The sequence below is a fragment of the Trematomus bernacchii genome, unplaced genomic scaffold (assembly GCF_902827165.1).
Source record: "Trematomus bernacchii unplaced genomic scaffold, fTreBer1.1, whole genome shotgun sequence".
Classification (NCBI taxonomy): domain Eukaryota; kingdom Metazoa; phylum Chordata; class Actinopteri; order Perciformes; family Nototheniidae; genus Trematomus; species Trematomus bernacchii.
This window is the reverse complement of record NW_022987513.1, coordinates 7509518-7534051: the sequence shown is the minus strand read 5'-3', so window position 1 is coordinate 7534051 and position 24534 is coordinate 7509518. Positions and strand designations below refer to the sequence as shown.

At 39.9% G+C, this 24534-nt stretch overlaps 1 protein-coding gene across 1 annotated transcript in view; it reads right to left on the bottom strand.

Annotated features, from left to right (window-relative positions):
• Positions 1-24534, bottom strand: part of auts2a (activator of transcription and developmental regulator AUTS2 a) — a 276189-nt gene that overhangs the window by 219761 nt on the left and 31894 nt on the right. The window contains 1 exon segment of the mRNA XM_034114083.1: positions 3789-4001. Coding sequence (XP_033969974.1) covers positions 3789-4001 — 213 coding nt within the window.

Sequence of the window (24534 nt, the reverse complement as noted above, 5' to 3'; positions counted from 1 at the left end):
AACGTCTTCCCTTCTATGTTTCTTAACTTGTAAAGTGGGCGCATGTCTTTACATTTCAGCTGTGCTCCTGAAAATAGCGTACAACCTCAGTATGATGCATACATTATATAGCGACAGCAGGAAACAAACAAAGTCGCTGAGAGGCTGAGGCCGGGCCTGTTTGATATTGTGTGACACGCTACAAAAAAGTATTTGCTGAGATCAAAAACTCTGTTGCAAAATAATGTGGTTTAATGAAAACTGGGATGATCAACTTATTCTCCTTGGACATGAACATTGTTATATTAATCAGAGCAATAATTTCAACTTGCGGTCAACAAAAAGTACAACGCCCCTGTGTCACCCTCTCTTCCACCCACACCTCACGCAGGTGAACAGGATTATAATGAGTGCCACCCATATCCATGTGACCCAAGCCAACCAATCAATTGTGCTCAAACAAATATCTTATATTAAAAGAAAACGCAATACTAAACATGTTTCATGGCTCCTACACACCAGCCTCTAATTATTATGGCTCCTACACATTACGTGAAACAGGTTGTGATACACTCTGCTGTAATCCTACACTTAACATTCCTTGTTTGTGTTTGAAATATACTTCATATCTGAATATTGTCCTTGAGAAATGTTACTGTAGACATGCATAATTAAGTTAAAAGCAACAAGGTAGAGCTCTCATATACATGCAAGTAAGCCACACTACCTACTTTGATTCCAATGCACACACACACAAACTATTCAGACACAAAGCTGACTGACAGAAAGCAATTATAAGTTGAAAACTCCTCAACCTAAAAAGGTATCACAAAGACTTTTAGAGCTAAAAAAAACAAAGTAGCATAAAATAATCACATTTTCAAAGATCAGTTATTCATTATGATGACCATTATACAAATACATACATACAGCTACAAGCAATACATGCTGGAGAACAGTCAGTCAGATAGTTGGGGCTTCCTACTGTTCTCTCATCCATCTGTGGTGGAGCTTTCTCTATCTTAACTCTTTTTCACTGTGAGGCGATATGTCAGAGGCGCTTATAAACATTTGTCTATTTCCCCCCCCTTGAGCTTACAATATCTCATAGTTCAGTACATTGGGTCAGTGCCAGAGATCGAAAACATTTTGCTGCAATCTGCGAGCTCGGCTGGAAAAGGAACTAAAAAAAGGAGAGAAAAAAAAACACCTCTCGCTTTATTCAACACTAAATTTTCTTTCTCTCTTCCTCCCTCATTCCTTTAAAGTCATCGCTAACAAAAAGTGCTGATAACAGGCGCTCTCTCTCACCAGACTGAAGCATTTTCTAAATGGAGAATTAAACTTTGAGATAGACCTCTGACATTTCAAACGTAACCTTGAGGGAGGACAATGCCTTAACATTTATTTATAGTGAAGGCAAAGAAAAGATAACAGTTGCGCTAGATAACTGCAGCTTGTTTCTCTGCAGAGAGGACAAAAAGGGGTGGCGTAGGGCGCAGATGATGATCTTTTTAATTATGCATATGTCATCAAGCGTGACAGATTAGGGTGTTATTGAGCATCAAGGTTGATAAGGGAACAAAAAAAATACAAATCAAAGTAAGAAAGGTGACTCTGTAGCAGTCTGGGTATTAATAGGCAAACGCATTATCACAATCATCAGTACTACACTCATTAAATCATTAACAATAATTATCAATATTGAAAAGTCTCTTAGTCACTAATAATAGCTCTTTCAATTACAGAGCTGAAAGGACTTGCATTTAACCCATCGCTGTTGTTGCCATCATGTCACACCTGTAATGTGTGTGGAGGGCTATGGCTGCGCATGCTGCGTTCAGTGTGAGTAGGTCAGGGAGTTGAAACAGAGTGGGTGAGAATGTGGTGTGTGTGTGTGTGTGTGTGTGTGTGTGTGTGTGTGTGTGTGTGTGTGTGTGTGTGTGTGTGTGTGTGTGTGTGTGTGTGAGCTTGTGTGTGAGAGCTTGTGTGTGTAAATGCATCTGTGATGAGATCAGTGTTGGGCTCCCTAAACACCACTCAGGACCCAAACATAGCCAACCATAGTCCCATATGCAACACAAACATAACCAGACACATGAAATCAAGATGCAGGTGCACAGTGTCACATACAGGACATTGATTGGTTTATGTACTGTGATCACGGCACTATAAAACAACCTTCAGAGTGGCAGGCAGGACCATCTGTCCATTAGCCAGTACAGGAACAGACATGACCGTCACAACAGGCCTGCTGCTAAGCTACAGGATACAGCTAATGTAATACTGCAGTCACATCACTACTGTACTCTCTGTCATGTGACTTGTTAAAAATAGAAGCCTTTGAACACAGTTGGGATAACAACACAACTAACTAATGATGACAGGATGAGTGGAGAAAAGGGTTGACTATAGGTGCTTTCACTAAATATTTACAAAATAAGATTTTTGATTGAAGTAGTATGGATAAATTGCCCAGGCAGGTAAAGCCAAGGTATTTTCAGAAAATGACAACAGAGTAATGCAGAGTTGAAAACCAGAAAAAAGACAACACCTGAGCCATATTAGGATATCCAAAACTGAAGACAAAAGAGTCTCATATCATGATATAATATCGATAAATTGCCCAGAGCTACTCAGAAATTTAGCGCAGTGTTAATAGTCGCATAAAATGGAAAATAAAATGATACCTAAGTAGAGTACTTGAATACTGTAGATGCACTTACTTTCATTTCACCACTGAATACCTGTGGTGTTACATGGGTCTGAGCTAGACTAATGTAAATATTGAAGGTGTGTCATATAAAAAAAATCTGAAAATGTGTCAAAGGAACACAAATCACAGCTTTCAAATATGTGAACAACGGTGGAACAGAAACCATTACACTCCTGAGTCAACAGTGTACAGTTTATAGGATGAATGCCGTGCCTTGTAACCTGTGTCTTTGTTTTCCCTCATGGCTGTTTGTCCTGCAACGACCCACTCAGACATGTCCTTGAATTTGCAGCTCAAGAAGACCCAGCCTCTCAGAGAAACTGCAGAGAATAACCTCAGTGAGTGTGTGTGCGCGTGTGCGTGTGCGTGTGTGTGTGTGTAGAGATATGCCACTGCATCAGTGTAACATAAATATTCATTAGTGACCTTGTCACCTTGCTACACACAAAGATATGTTCAGGCATACAGTACACTGATATACACTCACATACCCTTAATGTCTATTTCACATGACTAGTGCACTTTAACTTCATTCATTCAACCAGTGCAAGTTAAACATTGCTCTGTACCACAACTCATGGGTATGTTGTACACGCATGTCATGTCATTAAAGCTGTCATACTGAAATAAATGAAGAAATATGATCCAGATCGTCTCAATATTCTGCTTTCTCTCTATGGGTTGTAACATAAACAGCCTCTACATGGAGTCTGTGTGTCAGAAAAAGTTCATTGCTATTATCCATATGTACAGCTTTGGAAAAAACTAAGAGACCACTGCAACATAATCAGTTTATCTGGTTTTACTATTTATAGGTATGTGTTTGAGTCAAATTAAAAGCATTTTAATTGTATAGTCTATAATCTACTGACATAATTTCTCTGAATTCAACAGACACTGGAATGGAATGGCTGCCATACCTGTAGAGATTTAGATTTAAGAAACATTTGGAGTGGTCTCTTGATTTTCTCCAGGGCATATTACAGCTCATAATGGAATTGTAGTTCTCTGCTACATTTACCATAAATGATATATTGCAGATATGATCTGATAACTGTATCAATACTGTGCGACAGAAAGATCTTAAACTCACCCTTTTGTGTTTCTTGTTCAGGTTTTTCTTCTTCTTCTTGCCTTGTGTGTGTACCAGGCGGGGGTTGTTCTCCTGGTCTGAAGACCGTTGATGATGGACAGTCTTCTTGGAGGGCTCCAGGCTCAGGCCGTTGAGGACCCTCCCAGCCTTCTTCTTGCGTAGGGGCACTGCCGGGCTCTCTCTGCACTCCTGGGGCCTCAGTGTCAAGTTCTTCTTTAGAGAAAACAACAGAAGAGAAAGCTGGATTAGTCCAAAACCAAAATGTTGGTACGGTGTTTTAGAGCGCGTATTGTATGACTGACCTTAGAGGATTCTGCAATACGTTTCATTTATTGTCATTGTACAGAATTTGGTAGCACAATTAAATGCATTAACTGCAAAAGGCAAAAACACAAAAATGTTATTGCTGAGTGTTGATAATGAATCTAGGAGTCTGAAAGCTAGATGAATGAAGCTGCTGAGTATATTCTCTCCGTAGTTCAGTTCATCAACATGTTAATCATTTTCTTTTCTATACCTGGACTAAATCCACCTAATACAACACTCCAGAGCTTACAAAAACGACAGTATATCCTCTGGGAAGCCCGTTTTGACAGATAACAAATCTCTACTTTAGAAAAGGAGTGAAGTGAAGTTAACATATTTTTCCACAAAGAACAGCATAACAAAAAGGGTTGCTTTGTTAAAAGTGAACAGTTAAGAAGCCAACAAGGATATTGAGGATAAAGGGAGCACCAGATAATAAGACTCTAAACAACATTCAAGCTCGGCCTGAAGTAGAAAGGGCAAAGATGAAGATGATTGGTAACTTTGATTGAACTTGTGTTCACCTAAAGCCACATTTCTGAGAAGGAAGCAGATCAGCAGAAGCACAGCAAGAGACATCAAAACAATTGAGTTCAGTTTGTCCGTCAACAAATAAAAACAACATCAGAAGACTTTTCTTTTCAAAAAGTAAACTGTATTCTGAAAGCAAACCGATAAGCTACAACTCCAATATTGCAGGGTCCACACATGGGGTTATACAGTTTGACAGGGCTGATCAATAGAACCACTCATCTGCTACGGAGAGACTGTGTTATGTATCACAGCAGTGAAGCTTATGGAACAAATCAGCTTTGTTATTTGAATTGGTGACCTGCTTTGCTCCATTGTACACCAAAGAGCCACCGCTGGTAAGATCCCCAGGGAGACATTTGAGCTGGTGGAGCAGCCATGAGAGTGGAGGCCGACTGTTGGGGGGGGAGGTGCAAAGCTGCCACAGCGGAGCTAATGACATGTCGATGCTACATTTTCACAGGAAAGCTAAAAAGACAAGGTTGAGTACCCAGTGGCAATTAGCACCAATCAAACATGGACCCTTTAAAGGTCAAGGAAATGATACGGTATATATAGTGATTTATAATAAAGGACTTAGGCCCCGGCTCCACGAGGACAAATACGGCAAAACGCATCGGAGTAACGCAAATGCAACCGCAAAAAACCTTCCGTCCCCACGCAATATACACCGGATTGTGTCAAGCTCCACGAGACGGCTCCGTTTACATCCAACCGCTGGGAAAGCTGCAGTACATATGCCAAACCTGTACGTGGCGCTGTAACTTCCTCCACAAAAGCAGCAACTTCCTCCACAAAAGCAGCGAAGAAGAATGGTTGTCATGGCTGCACTTCTGTGTATTCTCCGCGGTGGGGGCCGACAGAACCGGGCAGAGTTTTTCGCCGGTCAGCGTGTGTTAAAGTTTAAATCTTCCGGACAAAATTATAAAAGTGCCGGTCAAAGGTCTTCATTGTTATTTATTGAGCTTTAAAACAAATGAATAACGACGATATAATCATCAAATACACGGAGCCTGTCTCTTTTTCCTCTCTTCTGACAGCGTCAGTGTCTGTCTCATGCAGCAGCTGATCCTGTAATGAGTGACCCGACAGTAAAAATGAACATATTTATAACTAGTTTAGGTAGTTTGAGAGGTAATTAAAATAGCTAAGGGTGATGATCTGACTTGAAGTGTGTGTTTTGCTCCCGCTGCATCACAGCGGCAGGAGCTGCGTGTCTCCGTCCTGTCAGATTAGACTTCACTCGCGTTTATGTCCATATCGAGATAAAGATAAATAATCTGAATTCAAGGAGGAGCTCCTGTAGATGTTGCACAAAGAACTGTAGCATGGTCAGTAGCGACTGGAGCACGATAGCAACCCTGCGGGGGAGAGGCGGGGCTATGAAAACGAATGACCGTATAGGCGACTCCACGGCCCCGTTGGACCCCCCAGAGCGCTCCGTTCCCAGATCTATCCACCTTTGGACCCGTTGTCGTTTGCGGGGTCTGTTTCTACGTTTCCCTTACGGCGTCGTCGAGCTTAGAGGGCTATACGCATGAGAAATATGCGGATTCAACCCGTTTTCGTCCTCGTGGAGCCGGGGCCTTATTCTCTGGGTGGGTGTGTACAGCTATTGTTTTGATTATAGTAACGAGACCCAAGTTGCCGTTTTTCCAATACTATTGCTATGTCTTGTCGTATAACCTAAATAATTGTAGTTTATACCTGTCTCATACTAGTTGAGCTTGTTTACATTTTATTTACTTGTCTTTTAATGACCATTTAAAAAATGTTTATATGTATTTAATGTTTACTGTACCTGATGCCTTTAATGTTTAAAGCACTTTGAAATGTGATATTAAAAAAAACTTGCCTTGCGTTACTCAAGCTCTATATAAAAGCAGTACATTTAATAGTCAATTTGAAGCTCAAGGCTTTACATCAAAGTAAATACAAGTAAAGTGTTATCAAATATAATGTATGGTTATAAATTAAACCACCCCACAGAATATAAAGTAGTACAATTAGCTTTACTTCAACCAGGCATGACGTGTTACACTGCATACACGGTAATGCATTTATTCAGTTATTAGTCACATTTTATTAGTGCTGATGTTCTTTTTTTTCTATTTTTCCAATTCACTTATTTTACTTTTGGTACTTTTAAATATTTGCTGCTAAAACTTTCACTTGCAGTGCAGTAAGGCTGCAGTCACATATTTAGCAGTGGTTTATAGCTTATTTGTTGAACAGCAGTCAAGCTGGCCTCTAAAACCTTGCCCCAGTCCAGGATTTATCCGCAGCCCTCAGAAACCACAGTGTGACTCATATTTGGTGTGCAGTGCATATAAGGAATGAAATCGGGGCAGCCTTTCTGCCAAATACTGGCGAGAAAAAGAAATCCACCACATCTCAAGCAGCAGCAGTTTCTGGCTGAAGGACCACCTCGAAGCAGCCTTAGCGTGCCTGTAGAGAATTACATCACCAGTGTTACGGATATGTACTGCTGTCAGTTTGATGGGTGTGCTACTGCCACTGACTCACTAAACCATCTCTAAAGGCCTCAAGTCACTCGCAGAAAACAAGTGCATGCATCAACTAATCTTATTTGCCTTTCCCGCCCACACTCATCCAAGGCAAATAATGCAACATGACATTCATTGTCAGTGTACAGAATAGCCTGAGTGACACATTTATGAAGGGGCTGAGATAGGTTCCATTGTGCCAGCTTTCTGCATGCTTCTGAGCCTCCAAATCAACTGATTGCCTGGAATAAATGATGCATGTTTTGTTTTGCCTGCCCTACGAACAATAGCAAGACAAATTCCTTATTTCAGCGCCTTGGGAAGACACTGAAAAGAAAGTAATTACCCGATATGGCTCACTCTCAACAAGCTTTCATTTTTGTGATTGCCTGGCAGTGTACAGTGTAATTACACTGTGGCATTTAGTGGAAATGCATGTTTGCAGGTACCCTTACAACCTGTTATAATCTGAAAGGCAGCTTTTTTTAGTCAACTTTATTTAATTGTGTTGGTACATTTTGGATTTTTAAACGTTTCGTGAGATCCTGATATTTTACATCAAAAATGATTATATAACTACTGAAAGTCGCCCTCTCTACTCATTAAAGTGTTTTTCTTAGTGTTCGTACACATGTTTGCAGAATGATGCATTTTGCATTCAGATTATTTGATTTTCCATTACATTCGTATAAAATATTTTTTTGTATAATTTGTCAACACTCACCATACACAGCACGACATCCATTTTGCATCTCAAAGTCTAGACAGGACAAAGGTGCAGATATTTTCTATTGTACTGCTGAAGTGTCTAGGAGACATGTTGTGCATATTTATAGATTGAGGATTTTAAAATTAGGGTTTAATAGGGAACAATAATTGTATAATAAAATATGTACTTTTTTGTCGAAAAACCATCATAACCTATTATTCCAAGATAAGTATTAAAACATGTCTTGAATCTACTTTATAACGTTCACTGTTGTGTCATTATAACAGAACCCAAATATGCATTCAAACTGGATGTGGAATCTTTAGAAAATTGCACATTATCAAACTCCAGACGCCTGCACTGTATTAATATCGCACGCTGCATGCAATTTTCTCCTGAACATTCCTCATCACCGTTTCTTATAAAGTATGTTTGTGAAGGGCCAGTCAATACACTGTGCTTCCTCTGGTGCGCTCAATACAAGTGAAATGGTTTGTCAATGAGGATACATTCACAGTTGTGGAGAGGTTGAATGTAACAATGGATAGCTCTGACTTTACTACGCTTGAAAATATGAACTGGAATTCATTGGAATATTTAGTTTGGTCAACTGGACAAGAGCAGGTATTAATAAATCCTGCAGCATGTGATGTCTTCTCCAAACAAAAACAAAAATTGTACAGTGTCCTATTTTTATCTGACGCATTCTCTCCTGCTCATCTCAGCTGTCTCCCAGCACTCTTTTGTCATGTGTTTGTACCTTTGTTGTCCATCTTATGTGGGGAGAAGCACCCTGAACTCAACATCTACAACAGAAGATAAAACAAACCAGACAATGTATCTTTGATGGCATTTGAGCCACCAAACAAACACCTATGGGAGAGGCTGAGCAATCAGTCTTACCAACTTGTGCTACTGAGACAGTTTAATGAGTGTACAGAGCGGATTCCCAGCAGAGAGTCAAAGAGAGAGATGACTGGTGGCAGAACAACAGATGTTGATGAGAGACAAACAGGCACAAGCTCCATGTACATCAGCAACACACACGTCTCAAATCTCTACACAACAGAAGACTAAGTAAACAATAATAAGAGATCTAATGAATGCTAATAAGGACTGATGAGTACAATCTCTCTGGGAGAACAGCCCTCATCAACTTGAGATGTCTGGTTACTTGAGTAGTGAAATGTCTCTCATTCTTTAGGGACTCCTTGAACTGGTATTAACAGTTTTAGTAGGTGTGAAATAGCATTAAGCAAGAGTAGGGCCCAACAAATTGATGGGTGATTCACTACAGCCGTTTGTGAAGATGCAACCAATTACAGGGGGTGATTACAGCTGACCTCCTTCATGTGCAATCTAATGGTTCATAGCCAGGTTCACTTTGGCGCTTCTTGTGGGGGCATAACTCGGATGTAAGCTATCTTCTAAATTAATGTTAAAACAACTGAATTTATGTGATTATTATTTAGGGGCCCAACGGATCACATCACACTATTATGGATCAGCAACTGGAAAGCATTAATGCAGCTCGCCTAATTGCATGTTTTTACTGAATATCGGCCAATTGTGAGGGGAATTACAACATTATTTAACACTGTGATGACTGTTGATAATGTGTTCTTCCTCTCTGTTTAAAACATTATTGTATAGTAAATATCTTTGGATGTTGGTCATAAAAAAGGTGCGATATGGAGATGTCAACTAGTTCGGAGATAAGTGTTTTTTCTAAAAGTTTCTACATGAAATGATAAAAGACTTTAAGCTGCAGATTAATAGGAACATTTATTTGTTGTTGTTCTTGTTCTTTGTGTCATAGTTTTGCTTATATTGATACCATACTTTCTACATAATTGAAAATAACAATATAAATCCACACGGCCAAAATACAAAGGTTAGTTTTACAGTGATGACCCAGTGATGCATGGAAACTGGCACTTGCTTTACAGCACAAGGATTCATTCAATTATTGTGTTAAGATGGAAAAAAAACGTGTGCATCACAATCTGCTTTATTATTAAGCATTTTCTTAAGATTAAAAAGCTGTAAAAACAATTCAGAGCTAATGTTAGACACAGAAAAGCAATGTTTGACCATGCTTGGCATCAAAAAAGTTTTTTTAAATAACATTGTTATGTTTGTCAGATCCCACTTATTTTTTATTTCATATTCTAAAACCACAATCATGAAAGGGATAAACAATAGGTAACCTCCAGGTCTTTCTGTGGGGTCAGAGTCAACATGCCTGGACTGAATGAGGCAGAATGGTAATGTGGCACAGCTTTTGGGAGTTTTTTCAAATGGTAGTGCAATACTGAAACATTTGTCCCAGAGTAGTTTTGCCAACAAAACACACTTTTACTCTGAAAATAAAGTGAGAGCAATCCACATATGTTCACAATCAGCCATTTCTGGCTTCAGCAAGAAAACTGACCATGGAGAAAACACCACTGACTGAGCCTTCTGTCTATGGACCTTAATAACTGCATCTCCTGAAACAAAGAGGAATACAAATACCAAGAAGTTCAAGTACAACAACTCTGCCAGAATAATGAGCCAAAGTTGAAGGGATCGAGCAAGGTGCAAATGGATGTAGCTCAAAGAAAGGAGCCGCGAGTTGCATGAGCGGACAGCAGCTCCCAAATAAAGTAAAGGGAATGAAAAGGTAGGACAGAATTTCAAACAAAAGTAACTATTGCATTCATGTAGGTCATGGAACTCAGTATTTAATGTTGACTTCTGACTTGATTTAAATGTGATGAATATAAGCAGTGCACTACATGAAGAATCAAAAGATGCCCACACAATTCAAAATCAGAAACTAATTAAACTCAAGACTGCATTTTCTAGGGAGGTTTATTACTTATTTGTATCAAGGCTGGCTTTTCACATCTCGAGGCCAATTTCTAAACACAATACAATTTATGCAGTTCAAATACCTTACAACAGTTTGAATTCAGGCTTGTTTTTAATATCTTGTATTTTCTTATGTATACTGTAGTAAGAAAATGTTCAGGTGCAGATAAGCCAATAGCTGCTTCTCAATGTCTCTATTTCAAGGATGCTACGTCATCGAATCGCGCCGAAGGACTGTTCCAATGTACAGGATCCTTGGAATTCTACCGAGGACTGAATCCTTCGTTGCAGAAAATGTCAAGGCTGCTTATGTGTATCCTCGGCGGTCTTAAATGACCCACAATTCTTTGCACACGGACCAATTTCCCAAATCTTTGGCTGAAAATGGCTGAATCCGTGCAGTACACATTTAAATGTAAGTATGTTCAGTGGCGTAGTAAATGTGTTGGTAAATATGTTACTTTGTTACATTTGTTATCACCATAAATGTGTTCCGTGAAAGTAAAGCAAGCTCATAATTAGCCTTGTATATGACGCACACCTGCACACTTGCTAGCCTGTTCCATTCTTCGTTCTCCGAATGCTAGGAAGGATTCTTGCCTAGCCTCTGAAGGACCTGACTCGGAAGGACATGTCCTACCAAAGGAGCGTCCTTGACTTTGAGAAATGGCTCCAGTCTGTTTGATACACAGAAGTAGCGGGAGAGTTGTCTGAGGCTAGCAGAGCTTTTCAGGTCGGCAGTAAATGATTCCCCTGACAGACATAACCATCTACAAGTTGTTTGTTCACCATCTTTTCTCATCATAGCACTCTAACAGCAATAGCTGGGCCTGACAAGAAAGGGTCGACTTCAAGAAATGCACTCACATACACACAGACAGAGACACCCAGCCAATTTCCTGGCACTAATCTCATCATAGCAGAGTCATTTTTTGTTCTCCATTTGAGTCAGGAGGGTGCGTGAAAGAAGACGAGGGGATATCCTGTGTATGCCAATCTGATTTCATGGTTGTGTCTGGCTGTTAAACAAATACAGCTTTCTTTTTCTTTCTGTGATGGCAGACAGGAGCGAGGGCAGCTGAGGTAAATGGGAATCTTAGCAACATGGTCTTATTTGTATCATCCAGTTAAATCAGGCTTCCGGAAAGAAACACAACAACTGATGTTCTGCGAAAGTGGTGAGAGCCTTACTTATTTATAAAGTCTAAAGCAAATGTGTAATTTTTGACATTGGGTTGTATAAATTCAATTTGACAATTTCATTGACATACAGTACTGTATCGCAGGCGGCAATCAAATGTCTCCATTGTTTCCACCATAAACATGCTTGGAAAACGTGTCCAGAGTGCCAACAGGCCTGTAGTGGGTGGGAGGTTGGCATTATTCCAAAAATATTGCTGCTAAAAAGGTCCTGACAATATCTCCATTCTGGAAACAACAGATCTCACTAAGCATCGAAGTCAACACATCTTTATTCATGTACATTTGTATTTATGGCGCTGCATGTGTTTGTGTTCATGCGTTTGTTTCCACTGTGCTTCTTGACAGGAGGGAAATCAGACCTTCTGCAGAGGCACCAACAGAGACCAGGACTTAATGAAAAACAAACATTCAGCATGAGCCACAAGGACCCACAACATTTACTCTGATTAAATAAACATGCGGAGCAGATACAGCCTGGCTTTTCTCATGTTAATCACTGAGTAAGCAGAGCAGGCAGAGCGGCCCTTTAAGGGTGTCGAAAGACGTAAACCAGCACGGTTTGTGTTGCTGTGTCACTGAAACAGAGCACTGCATTTTCTTGTAAAAGCCAATAAAGACCATTTTAGATGCAGACATCGGTTGTAAGGTTCAGCCTTATTTGTAGCAACAGCGAGATAACATGCGACAACAATGAATAAATAAAGCAGAGAGCGAAATCAGATGCTGCCTTGTTCAAATGAGAATGAACAACAAGGAAATAATGATGTGCTGCGATCGGTCCCAGCTCGAGCCGCACTGCAGGATGGATTTCAGCCTTTGAAGCTGCCCTTGTTGGCTTTAATAATTACACCCAATTGCTGACAGATGTTAAGGCAAATGAACCATTTGCTTGAACAGGCACACCTATTGCTTAAGGTGACTGCACTGGGCTAGAGCTTTTATTGGAGTCTGACATTCACTATTACTAAAGAAGATTCACTTTCTGTGAGAAGGGACAATTTGTTTAGCTGTCTACAACGGACAACTCACTCATTGCTTAAAATCTTCTCATGGCAAGGCATGATGGGAGTTCATTGTAATCTGCACGAGACTTTACATTCATACGTCAAAAGGTACTCTATTTAAATACAAAAATATGTTTTATTATATGAACATTTCATGTTAAAGGTGGGGTAGGTAATTTTGGAGAAACCAACTCGAGATCGCTAAAATTTGAAAATACACAGCCGGAAAAAATCTGCCACTTCCTTATAGAGCCCCTCCTCCAACACACACGAATGCGCACATGACCAATGAGGGGACGAGATAAGTCTGTGCACAGATGGAAGGCTGACAGGCAGGTAGGCCATCCAGTTATTTTAGCCAGTTATGATTGGTCGTGCTTTTTACAGTACTACGGCTTCCACAGATTAATTTTTTTTATGGATTTTTGGTCAAAGCACTTAAGATATTCATTGCTATCGGGATGTTAAGAGCATTCCATGGAATATAACAAAAAGTGTATCTCGAGCCGGTTTCTCAAACTTACCTACCCCACCTTTAACCTCTAAAGTAATTACATGCTTATACAAGCCTTAAAAAAACAGCTTGTGTAATTGTATGCGAGCAGATTATTATACTTAATATACTATAGGCTATGTTATGTATTGGTAATTCATTGACTGTAACCAGTCATCATTTAAGATTGTTGTGAAAGTCAATGCATTTACATTTCTTTATGTATTACGGGTCTTGGTTTTGGCAAATATTTGGCTTTACAATAAAGTATACATATATATATATATATATACATAAATAAAAAACAATATATAGGGTGCTAATTGATACATTATCAGCATCTAGGTTTATATAGTAAACCAATAGTTGGTCATGTATACATGCACAATTACAGAGCAACATTTACTTGGCGTAGTGTTGGTGACATCCAGATGAAGTCTAATACTGCTCCAATTTTTTGTTTAACAAGTCATCTTAGAACTCATGCTGCCACTGTGCATAGCCGAGAATTCAGACTAAAAATATGTATTCTGGATAAGTACATTGCAGGGATATGTAGATCGAAATATTATCATCACAAACTTGATAAATTGTTATTGTCCCTGAGCACACAAAAAACAAACATCAATTTGAGTGAAATAACTAAAAACAAATCTCAGCCAGCCAACTCGAGTGATTTACTTTTCTCACTAATGTACTCAACCGCACACACACCAGCCTGCAACACCAGCCTGCAACATCATTAAAGCAAATCCCTGGGCAGCAAGTGCCATGTCTGATGCATCACCAACGACAACATATGTAAGAGTATAATAATTCCCATATCACAGGTTTTCTGTCTACAGTGTTGCATCCAACTAAAACCAAACGTGTTCAAGCGACATCTTGTGCCAAGCTTCAACCACATTTAGGAAGCAGCCAGCAGCACTGGCACCCACACACACAACCAACACACAGACACACTGCTTGTGAAGCTGCTTGTTTTCAACTTACTATAAATGTATAAGCTTGCCACATGGTGAGAGAAAATGTGCTTGGGAGAAGCGAAACCATGGAGACTGATTCCCTTGAAAGATTCAGTGAAAGCTTTTTAAGGAAGACGGCAAGGGACTTGAGAGCTGTTAGTGACATGAGGAAGAGCTGCTAGCAGGAAACATGTAGCATTCATGACCAATGGAGGGCAGCATATAATGGAGGCTGGGGTGATGGTTCACTGAGAGCAGTATTCAGAATGTGTTATTTACCATTTAATTACTGTACCGTCAATTTGTTTCCTGAATGGAGTCAAAATGTCTGGTCAGAGGCAATCGTCTGTTAAATCTAGAGTAGATACATTAAGATGAATGTGTTTGTTTATGATATGTGTCCATTTAACTATTCCATTGTAATGTCTAAACCCCTGGAGATTCCAGCTCAGTGCACAAAATCAGTTTTGAAAACATATTTTGTTTCTGTATGTGATGTGGTTGCAGGTTAGAAACCAGTGGAGGAGCAAAGCTTTACCTAGCCTCCTCCTGGATTCAGAGCGGATGGAAGCTTTGCTGAAGCATATTAGTGTTTGGTATAGCCAGAAGGAAGCTTTAATGAGACTTTGGTTGATCATGAGAGCCTCCATCTATTGCCTCAAAGGAAAACATCAGAGCAGAACTGCTCATCTTATCTGTTAAGGAATGCACTAGAAACAGCATTATTGTAATTCAAGCAAAAGAAACAGCATGAGGGCCTATTGCAGCACTTAAATAATGTGTGCGTGCATTCAAATGAAATATATGCATGCATTAAGGATGTCACAAAAAACAAAAAACAACTAAACTGAGTATAGGACATAAAATGTACTTTTTATCCTGTAAAAGTGTTTAATGGATAACATATAATGCCTATAATCATATAGAACAAGAATCAATAGGCAAAAAGTGCAATACTGACGTATCCTCTCCGAACTTTCCTAAGCCCATTTGCTTCCACTGCTGTCTTGGAAAAAGCGTTGTTTTCTGTGTTTTCAGTGCGCGGTGCAGCCAGAACAATAACCACAGGAGGAAACGCATCCCTCTCTCCTGGGATTTGGTGAGAAAATAAAGGAAAATGCTTGGTTTTGTTCAAGCTGTGGCTTTGTAGGAACAGCTCTCATTCCCTGTTATTTCTCTCTTTTCTCCACCTCTATGATTCACAGCAGAACATTGACTCTGTAAAGAAGTGAATGATGGATGCCGAAGCCTTCCTGTTCTGCATGTGCTATTCTTCTGCTCACTGCCGAAACAAGACTGTTGTCAGGCTGTAGCAGTGATTTTCAGAGGGAGAAACTTATAGCAGTTGGTTTAATTTTTTAGTTTTTTGTTTCTACAGTACACTGGTGTACAGTTTATGGCATCTGAACAAAAGAGGTTCTCTCCATGGGCTCTCCAGCAAAGAAATGATTGTTAGATGAGCCCAGCAGGCTTACAGGATTTTCTGCAGCCTGGAATACAGTCAATCTTCATGCTTTGACCACCAAGTAGGAGGCGATTAACTCTCTTTATATACTATTAAACATTTGGTTACATGGGAACATTTTCTTTTAACGGTACAAAGGTGGTTTTGAAAATATACCATGTGGGCACCTTGGGAGGGTCAACATGCAGAAAAATGATGATTGTTTAACCCGTGGCTTCACATTCCCTGCTACCATTCCTCCTCAGACCAATGACGTGATGTTACTTTTGGGACACTGTGGCTTCAGACAGCACAGTGCAGGTTGCTTAGCAACTGGGTACAGAACGAAGATCATTAAATTGCTCTGATGCTCACTTAGTCCTTTGTTATGTATCTGAAAACTTGTTGCTCCATCCTGCAGTGAATAAGAAGCTTCCCTCGGATGAACTTGTATTTCTCAAAAGCGCAGTGCACGACCCAGACGGAAGTAAAGTCACCTCAGGTCATTCCAAAATAATAATCTTTCAGCTAATTTGATAAATGGAAATGTCAATAAATGAATGACTGACGGATGGATGAAGAAGCAATGGGAAATGTTCAACCAACCTTTCATATCACAGCAGTTCAGACAGTGAATTTGCTTACTGTGGTTTGCTGTGAAAACCTTTTTTCGGACTTTACCAAAAAAAAGCTTAGTGTCCTTGTGAAGGTACTTAACCATGCTATCTAATTTCCTCCCAGGATTAGATAGCATGGTTAAGTACTGATATCAGTATCAGATATAGTAATATCTGATACTGCTTATGCAAAAACAAAGCTGACCTCCGCTAAGTTTACATTAAGTTAAATCAATGAAGCACACGGTGTCTGTGCATGCAGAGCTCTATTTCTGCCTGTATTGAGACTGTGAGCAGCGGCTGCAGCTCACAGGGAGCCAACACCTGCACTATTTATAGCCCGCGGACATTAAAGCCAACTGTGTAACCAGAGAGCGCAGACTTGCCCCTCCACTGGTAATTAGAAACCCAGCAAAAGATCACCATCTCTACAATGGAGTAGGGAGACTGTGCCAGGAAAGACAGAGTGGGCCTGACCCAGAATACACTCTCACACTGCTCAGCTGGCTTCACATTGCAGATACAGTCTTTCCAGGATGAATGTAGTAATTCCAAGCACTTTGGTGGATTAAGAGTTGTTGGTATGCTGAAGTTTAGCTTAGTGTCACAATAACAGTTACCGTGCAACGAGTCGTTTAAGTTTTCAACTGTCTAATGCAGCTCATTGTTGCACTGTGAGCCACGTGTGAAAGATATTTCACAAGGAATTTATAACCGTGTTTTGAGCATAGACAGATTTTCAAAATCAGCATTAATAAAGAAGACTCAGCAGAGATAAAGTATTTTGGCTTCTTAAGATGGCATCACAATTAATTGGAAGGAGTAACACTGAATCCACTTATTTGTATGTACTCCTGTCATTTGAGTGTTATTGGTATCTTAGTTAGAAGGAGAAAAGAGCAGACAATACAAATAAATCCTCACAATGTTTCAGGTCTGTCTTTAAACAATAGTCAAGTGCTCAAATGGACAAAGAAACAAGTGTTCTTGCTGTCCTCCTCTTCATAATGGCCCATATATTGCAAATAAATCGAAGATAGGGGGGAAAAAAAGGTAAGCTTGAATGTGGAGAAAGAAAAAAACAATACAAAAATGGTCTCCCCTTCAATGTAGTTGAGATTGTATGTACCGAACCCTTACTTGCATGTGATCGCATTCTCAACTCGACATTTACTTCCTCATTCCTGAATAACATGCACAGAACTATCTGTGTAAAACAGGTAAGAGAACAAATCAGACTTCCAACAGTATGAACCAAACTATGAAAATATAATAAACTGCCACTGACAGGTTTCCACCAAAGGTGTAATGAGAAAAGCTATTTGATAAACAGCACTCGGAGTGGCAGGCTGTCTGACTGAGCCAGATGTAACAGGAGAAGCGGAGGCTAGGACGAGTCTCAGGGAAACACAAACAGGCAATTCAAACATTTATTGAAAGCATCTGGCGATCCAAGATTGATAATAATATGCTTCATGTTTTGTGTTGAGAGCGTGCCAAAGTCTTTAGAAGGATACATAAGTCTGATTGTACACAACTTATCTGAAATGTCTTAAATTCCACAGAAACTGAAACTCCTTCATTTACCAGCGTAGACAAGTGTTTGTCCAACAGTGTCACAAATGAAGTTGTTGTGATGAAGTGTATTGGCCACTGATGATATGTTATACATTTGCTACTCTTGGGAGCAACACAGGCATCTGAGAAGGGAAATCTAGCAGGGAAGAACGCTCCCAAGAGATCATTACTGTGTCCTCCCTGACAGGTTCAACTGAGCTACAAAGCAACGGCAGACTGCATGTGAAACTGCTGCGTGTTTTACCTTTAATGAAAGGTTAGCTATATATTCTCCACTTCAAAATGAATGACGATTGCTATCTTTGAAATCACACTACAATGCATTCGCGATCATTAGAGAGAGCTTATTGAGCTCTTCTCATTAGCAGTAAATCTCTGAGCAACATCCAACCTGCTTCCTCTGAAAGCAACAAAGACCCCTGCTTACCAGGGGAATTGGGGAGGGGATCTAAACAGGCTAGCTCATGGACAGACACTGAACACACCAATATGTTTACATTGGTTTTGTAACCAAAGTGCATTGTGTGTAAGCTTGAGGTTCAACAAATGTGCTGAATTTCTTCTTTTTCCTCCTGATCAGTTGAATAGAATACAAATGTAGAAAGGAATGTGTATTATTCCATCAGCATGCTTGCTCATGTGCTTTCCGTGTGCATGATACAAAAAGGAACAACTCGTAAAAACATTGTTCAATAGTGCTAACCAAACGAAGAACTTGTTGAGTTAATTTAGGCCTTGTAACTGATTCACCAGCACTTACTATGGTATGATCGTGCTTGAGGAGAATATATCTGCACTTTCCTTGTTGTTCGGAGTTTGATTCTTAATGTTTTTTGCACTTATTGTAAGTCGCTTTGGATAGACGCGTCAACTAAATGATATGTAATGTAATGTAATGCTAACTGTGGTCAAAAACTCTACTTTTTTGGAGTTCAAATGTTCCCGAGCACAATCCTCAGAGGAAGTCAGATTTATAAATACAGAGAAGCACAATCCAATAGAAAGGAATATAGCCAAACCTCATTAGCAACATAATCAGTGCCAAAGTGAAAAATGACTTCTTAGCACCAAAGAGGGATCAATAATTAAAGAGTAAAGACTTGAGAGTGAAGGCCTAATTGGATTTATCAATTGTCAATCAAAACATGTTTGATCATTTGCAGCAAAAGTTATATTTAAAGTTATTTTGCAGCAAAAGTTCCATTTAAAATTCAACATCTTTAGACAGTTACAATCAAGGAAAATCCCTGAATCCTTTTATCTGCAACAAAGGGCTGCTTACCCTCCTCAATTCTCCCTCTTTTTGTTATAGTAATTGATATGGTGTAATTGTGCCAGCTACTATTTGTTTTAAACCTTGGTCGAGAAAGAAAAATGCAAAAGTGATTGCTATTGAAGGTAATTTGTTATTAAAACATGCTGGGTTAGTGCAGGATGTTAAGTGTGATGGTTTTCTCTGACCAATCAGTGGTCTGTAGTGGTTTACCGTATCCTTTTAGTACCGGCTCAGCTAGCTTGGAACCTTGGCTGAAATGGTACTTAGGAAAGTATTAGATACCAGGCACTATCCCTAATGCAACACCAAAAAGAGCGAGCCAAGCCAAGTAGATGCAGTGGAAATGCACCACGATAGACTACAAGGGAGTGAGCTTAGTATTCATCTGCAGTCTGGATTGGCTCAGTAACTAAATCCTGCAATAGGTCTGCTAAGAACTACAAGCCTGAAACCTGCTTCATTCTTGTCGAGGAAGTCCTTGAGGGGGAAGAGAAATGAATATCTACTGATAAAGTCGGTCTGAAAGAGTTAAGAATTCATTGTAGAGAGGAAAACTAATTGTAATCTGTCATAGGCAGACATTTTCTCTACATTTCACTGGTTCAACTGTGTTTCAGCAGAAGAAATTAGGAAGTGAAGGCATCAGTCACCTTGAATAAAGCCTGGAATTTCTCTGTATAATCAGAGTACTATAAAAAGACAGACGGTGCATGTTAGTGTTTCTGTGTGTTCTTTAAGCTGGTCTTTGCGATTCTGTTGTTCCCACTTTCAGTCTGCCAGTTTCAGCATCCAGTTGTGAAAATGTCTTATACATTTCTAGGCATTTTAGCAGTAGGTAAAGAAAGCAATGGTTTTTATGTATACATTTCTGTCTGTAAAATCACAGCCAATTAAATTGGTTATAACAAGGAGCTATTGGACATTTACTCACTAAGTGGATACTCATCGAATGATTTTCACATATGCAAGACTTTGTTAATCAGGATATTTAAACTTAATCTACAGTCGCAGCAGGGTGGATTTCTTTATTTACATGGCAGAAATGAGCAGAAATCTGAAATGTGTAATAGTCATCTAAATCAGAACTGAAGGTTCTCCTTACAAAGCACTGGCCCATAACATTAAGTAAAATACCATCCATCATTTTATTGTATGAATAGTTGAATTGATTACCATCAGGTTTTAAAAATAGAATCGCCCTGCACATCAGTTGCTCACCAAGCCTAACAAGAGTGTTTGCACATGCAATGCATGAACACTATTCCCTCAAATTACAATAACGATCCACCCTAACTGCTTGGTATTCACCACCCACACTATCTTGTCCTTCCACTTCCTCCAAATGAAACCTAATACATGTTACTTTCCAAGGTGACAGAAATGATTCTAAAGAGGACACCTGATGCAGTTGGAGGTTGCATGTAGGACTTTTATCATTAAACTGCGTAAAAAAGTATTTTTGTATATATTAACCTGCACTCAATTACTCTAATTAACACCAGAAGAAGCTGTAGTGTTGCAAGGGTTCATCCTTCTCTTGTGAGGTAAAAGCAAAGCTTAATTGATGGAGAACACATTTAAAGAGCTCTAAGTCATTGAACCTGGTCGATTTTAGTTTGCAAATGTTGATTGGTACATAACCATCACTGCAGAAGTAGATACTGTATTTACTACACATGAGATCTCGTACAAGCTGGAGGGTTTGAGGCTTTTTCTATTTAAAGTGGTTTAAGAGCTGTGTTCCAACCAAACTGCATGTGCTATTTATTTATTTTCTAATTTAAATAAAAACTGCAGGTAATACCGGAGATGCGGCTAGAGGTCCTGAATATGTTATGTTGACATGACTTTGCACAACATGAACTGAAAGACATCTTTATTACTTGAGGTCATATAGAAACAAACACAGTAGTGTAACATTAAAGATCACAGCCCACCCACTCTCAATTAACAACAGAAGGTATGCCAACAGAAATAAATCATTGAAGCACTGCTAAGGTTAGCAGATGTGAACATTAGGTAACGTTGTGTATAATTATGTTATCTCAGCCAGCCATTGTAGTCCTGTCCCTCGAGACTGCACTCAGGCGGAGCCTTTTTCCCTTCATCAACACAACCCACAGAATGCAATTACGAGAACACAAGATGTCTCTAAGTGAATATTGACGATAAATAGATATGGAATAGATTGATATTGATATGTCTTTTTTAGGAGATTAGAAAACAATGGCACAATTAGCTGTCTCATCTATTCAACACTGCCAAGCATTTAATCAAACAAATTCAAAACACTGAATACTAGAGAGGAACGGCTTAAAAATCTCAACAGTTAAGCCTAAGAATTAATGTTCCCAGACAACAGGTACCAAGAAAAGTACCTTTTTAATTATCCCAGCTAATGAAATATTACAGAGGAGGAAATATCTTCATACAACTCTGTTTCTTTATTACACCGCACACTTTCCCCTTTGCCTGCCATTAATCAGGCAAATCAATTACTTTGACAGGATTTGCAGAATGTGTGTTATATTCATATCTACACAGACTGCAGACACAGTCTGGGAGAACATCCAGAAATATGGTGAGAGAGTCAGTGTGAGAGATGAAAAGACAAAGAAAAGAACAAAGACACGGCCCAGTTCTGTTGGCCTTACAAGATTGTTATCTCTTTTTCTTTCAAGCTATTTGATGTACAGTAAAGCTTATTATAGCATATAAAATCACCGCTATAAAAACAAGTGTCTTCAGCGCCATTTTAAACGATGATTGCATGGATCTACACTGAATAAAAAAAGGACACTTCAAATTCTTAATTTAACACGCTAGAAAACATTCTCAGTGGAGACTTGAAACATCCACTTAGTAAATGGCTGGAACAAACAACAGAGATAAAAAAGTAAATAAACTAAATTGTGCTTATCTTCAAGGCTTGATATTGATCTTTATCTAGAATAGACCACAGAGAGTTATTGTGGGGTAGGGGGTGGGGGGGCAGTACGCTGCTCAGTAACCACACAAAGTGCAGCGTGCACTAACCATAGCCCTCCCTCTGGTTCGAGCATGCATGCCTGGCTGCGTGATTTAGCTCAAAGCACTTCTGTTGGTGGGAGTGCGCCCCCAGGATAAAGCAAGCTGAGCAGCATCAAGGAAATGACAGCTTTTACGGCTTGCAAGAATCCGCTGGAAAAATGACCTGACATACAGTACACGGGCAGGGTGTATGGGTTTTGTTGCTTTTACAACCAATATCCTGTGGGCCGGGCTGTGCGTCTGCAGGGAAGTGGAATCTGAGATGTTTTAAGGAGCTGTCACTCTGTTGCGTTTCTATATCAGAGGCTGGCCTCCAGCACTGCTCTCTCTCTCTCTCTCTCTCTCTCTCTGTCTGTGACGGGATGTCTCCTGGGAGGATAGGCTGTGTGACAAAAGTACGACAGGGCTCCGTGACCCTGATGACAGTCCGTTCTGCCCCCCTTTACCTGCCTGTCAAACTACCCTGGGGTCACTGCTAAACAGAGATGACAGCTTTCAGCACCAGTGAGAGGCTTGAAGAGCTACAGTACGTCAGCCTGGGATAAACCGGCCTCAGCTACAGTTAGGTGTTATCAAATGATCAGAGCATTCGCATGCAGCTGATGATGTCAGTGCTTTGAGTCAGAGCATAACTAATGGCTTTGTCGGGGGACTGATCTCCACCATACATCAGCCAGCAGAGAGAGCACTTTGCATTGGTGTCATCTTGTCTTGGTGAAATCTGTGCCACCTGTCAGCTGTCAGACAAAAAGTGTGTGTGCTGAGTAAGTCTGACAGTGTGAAGGGAAATGATACAACAAGAACGACACAGGAAAAGGGTAGAGGAAAGAAAAGGGATAAGTGGCTGCTAAAAGACAGGCATCTGAGGCTTTGTGACTAAGAGGAGAAACCGCAGAGGCAAGTGATTATCGCTGCACTACTGCAATTACACAAAAGGTTCTCAATGTGGAAGCTAGCAAGGGCAGCATGCTTACGCTTCAGAGAGCAGCACTTAAACAGAAATACTGTAGATGAGAGGGTACAAATCGTGTGTGAAATCAAGTGGAGAAGATAAGTGGAAAATGATGTATGGCAACACTATTATCTTTTTAGAAGGAGGATGTAGAGGTTTGCCAAAAAATTAAAGAACGTTTGTTTGAGAAAAACGTTTGAATAAGCAGGAAAAACAGAGCAGACGATTTGTCTAAGAAGAGTTCAGCGCCTCAGACACCTAACCATTTAAAAAGGCAAATAAAGTCATGAGATGAGACCAGATAAAAGCGCAAGGTGTTGTCCTTTTTACTTTACTTTCTACAACGATTCAAGAGATCACTGTGAAGTTTAGTCATTTTATTTTGTAAACACTTTTTTTTTAATTTGTGAAATATGTAGTGCTAAATTAAGGCATTATAGCATGCAAACATACTAATCTCCCACACGAAGACGGTGTGGTAAACAAACAGTACAGTACCTGCTAAACTTCAGCATGTTATATTGTCATGACTCTTAGTATTGTCGCCTTGACTTGCACTTGATTTGTAATGCTGTGTATGCTCACCATGCCTGAAGCAGGCACTCACTCTGTTAAAAGGAAAGGATCCAAAGACACGTAAAAAAGTATGTGAGATGTTTGGATCAGCACACGCCCTGCAGACATTACACAAACATCTCTATCCGTGATGAGGACTGAGGAAACAACATTGAACATTATTCACATTACCCGCATAGAAATTCAAACACAATGATTCAAACAAAAAAAAAAACCTTGACAGAGTATTTCTCAACACCATCGCTTCAAAAACCGGATTTACTAAACTAATTTGTAACCAAGCACAGAGAATTTGAAATACCCGATAACTGTTTTGTATGCAGCCAGTTTTCTGCCGTGGTATTGTAGACAGCTGACTGGAACCTTTTAAGCAGCGCACACAGACAGTATGAGGCGTACGTGTGAAGATCAAAGCCAGTGAGAGGACTCTGAAGGCAGCGAACACTGGAAAGCAGACGCATCTGATGTAGGAGGTTCTTGGAACACAAAACACTTGAAAGTCTAGTCGCTCAAAGTGTTTCGTGGAGAAAGAAGGAAGACGAAACATTGTTCCTGCATGTCAGCCATAACAGGACACACACACACACACACACACACACACACACACACACACACACACACACACACACACACACACACACACACACACACACACACACACACACACACACACACACACACACACACACACACACACAC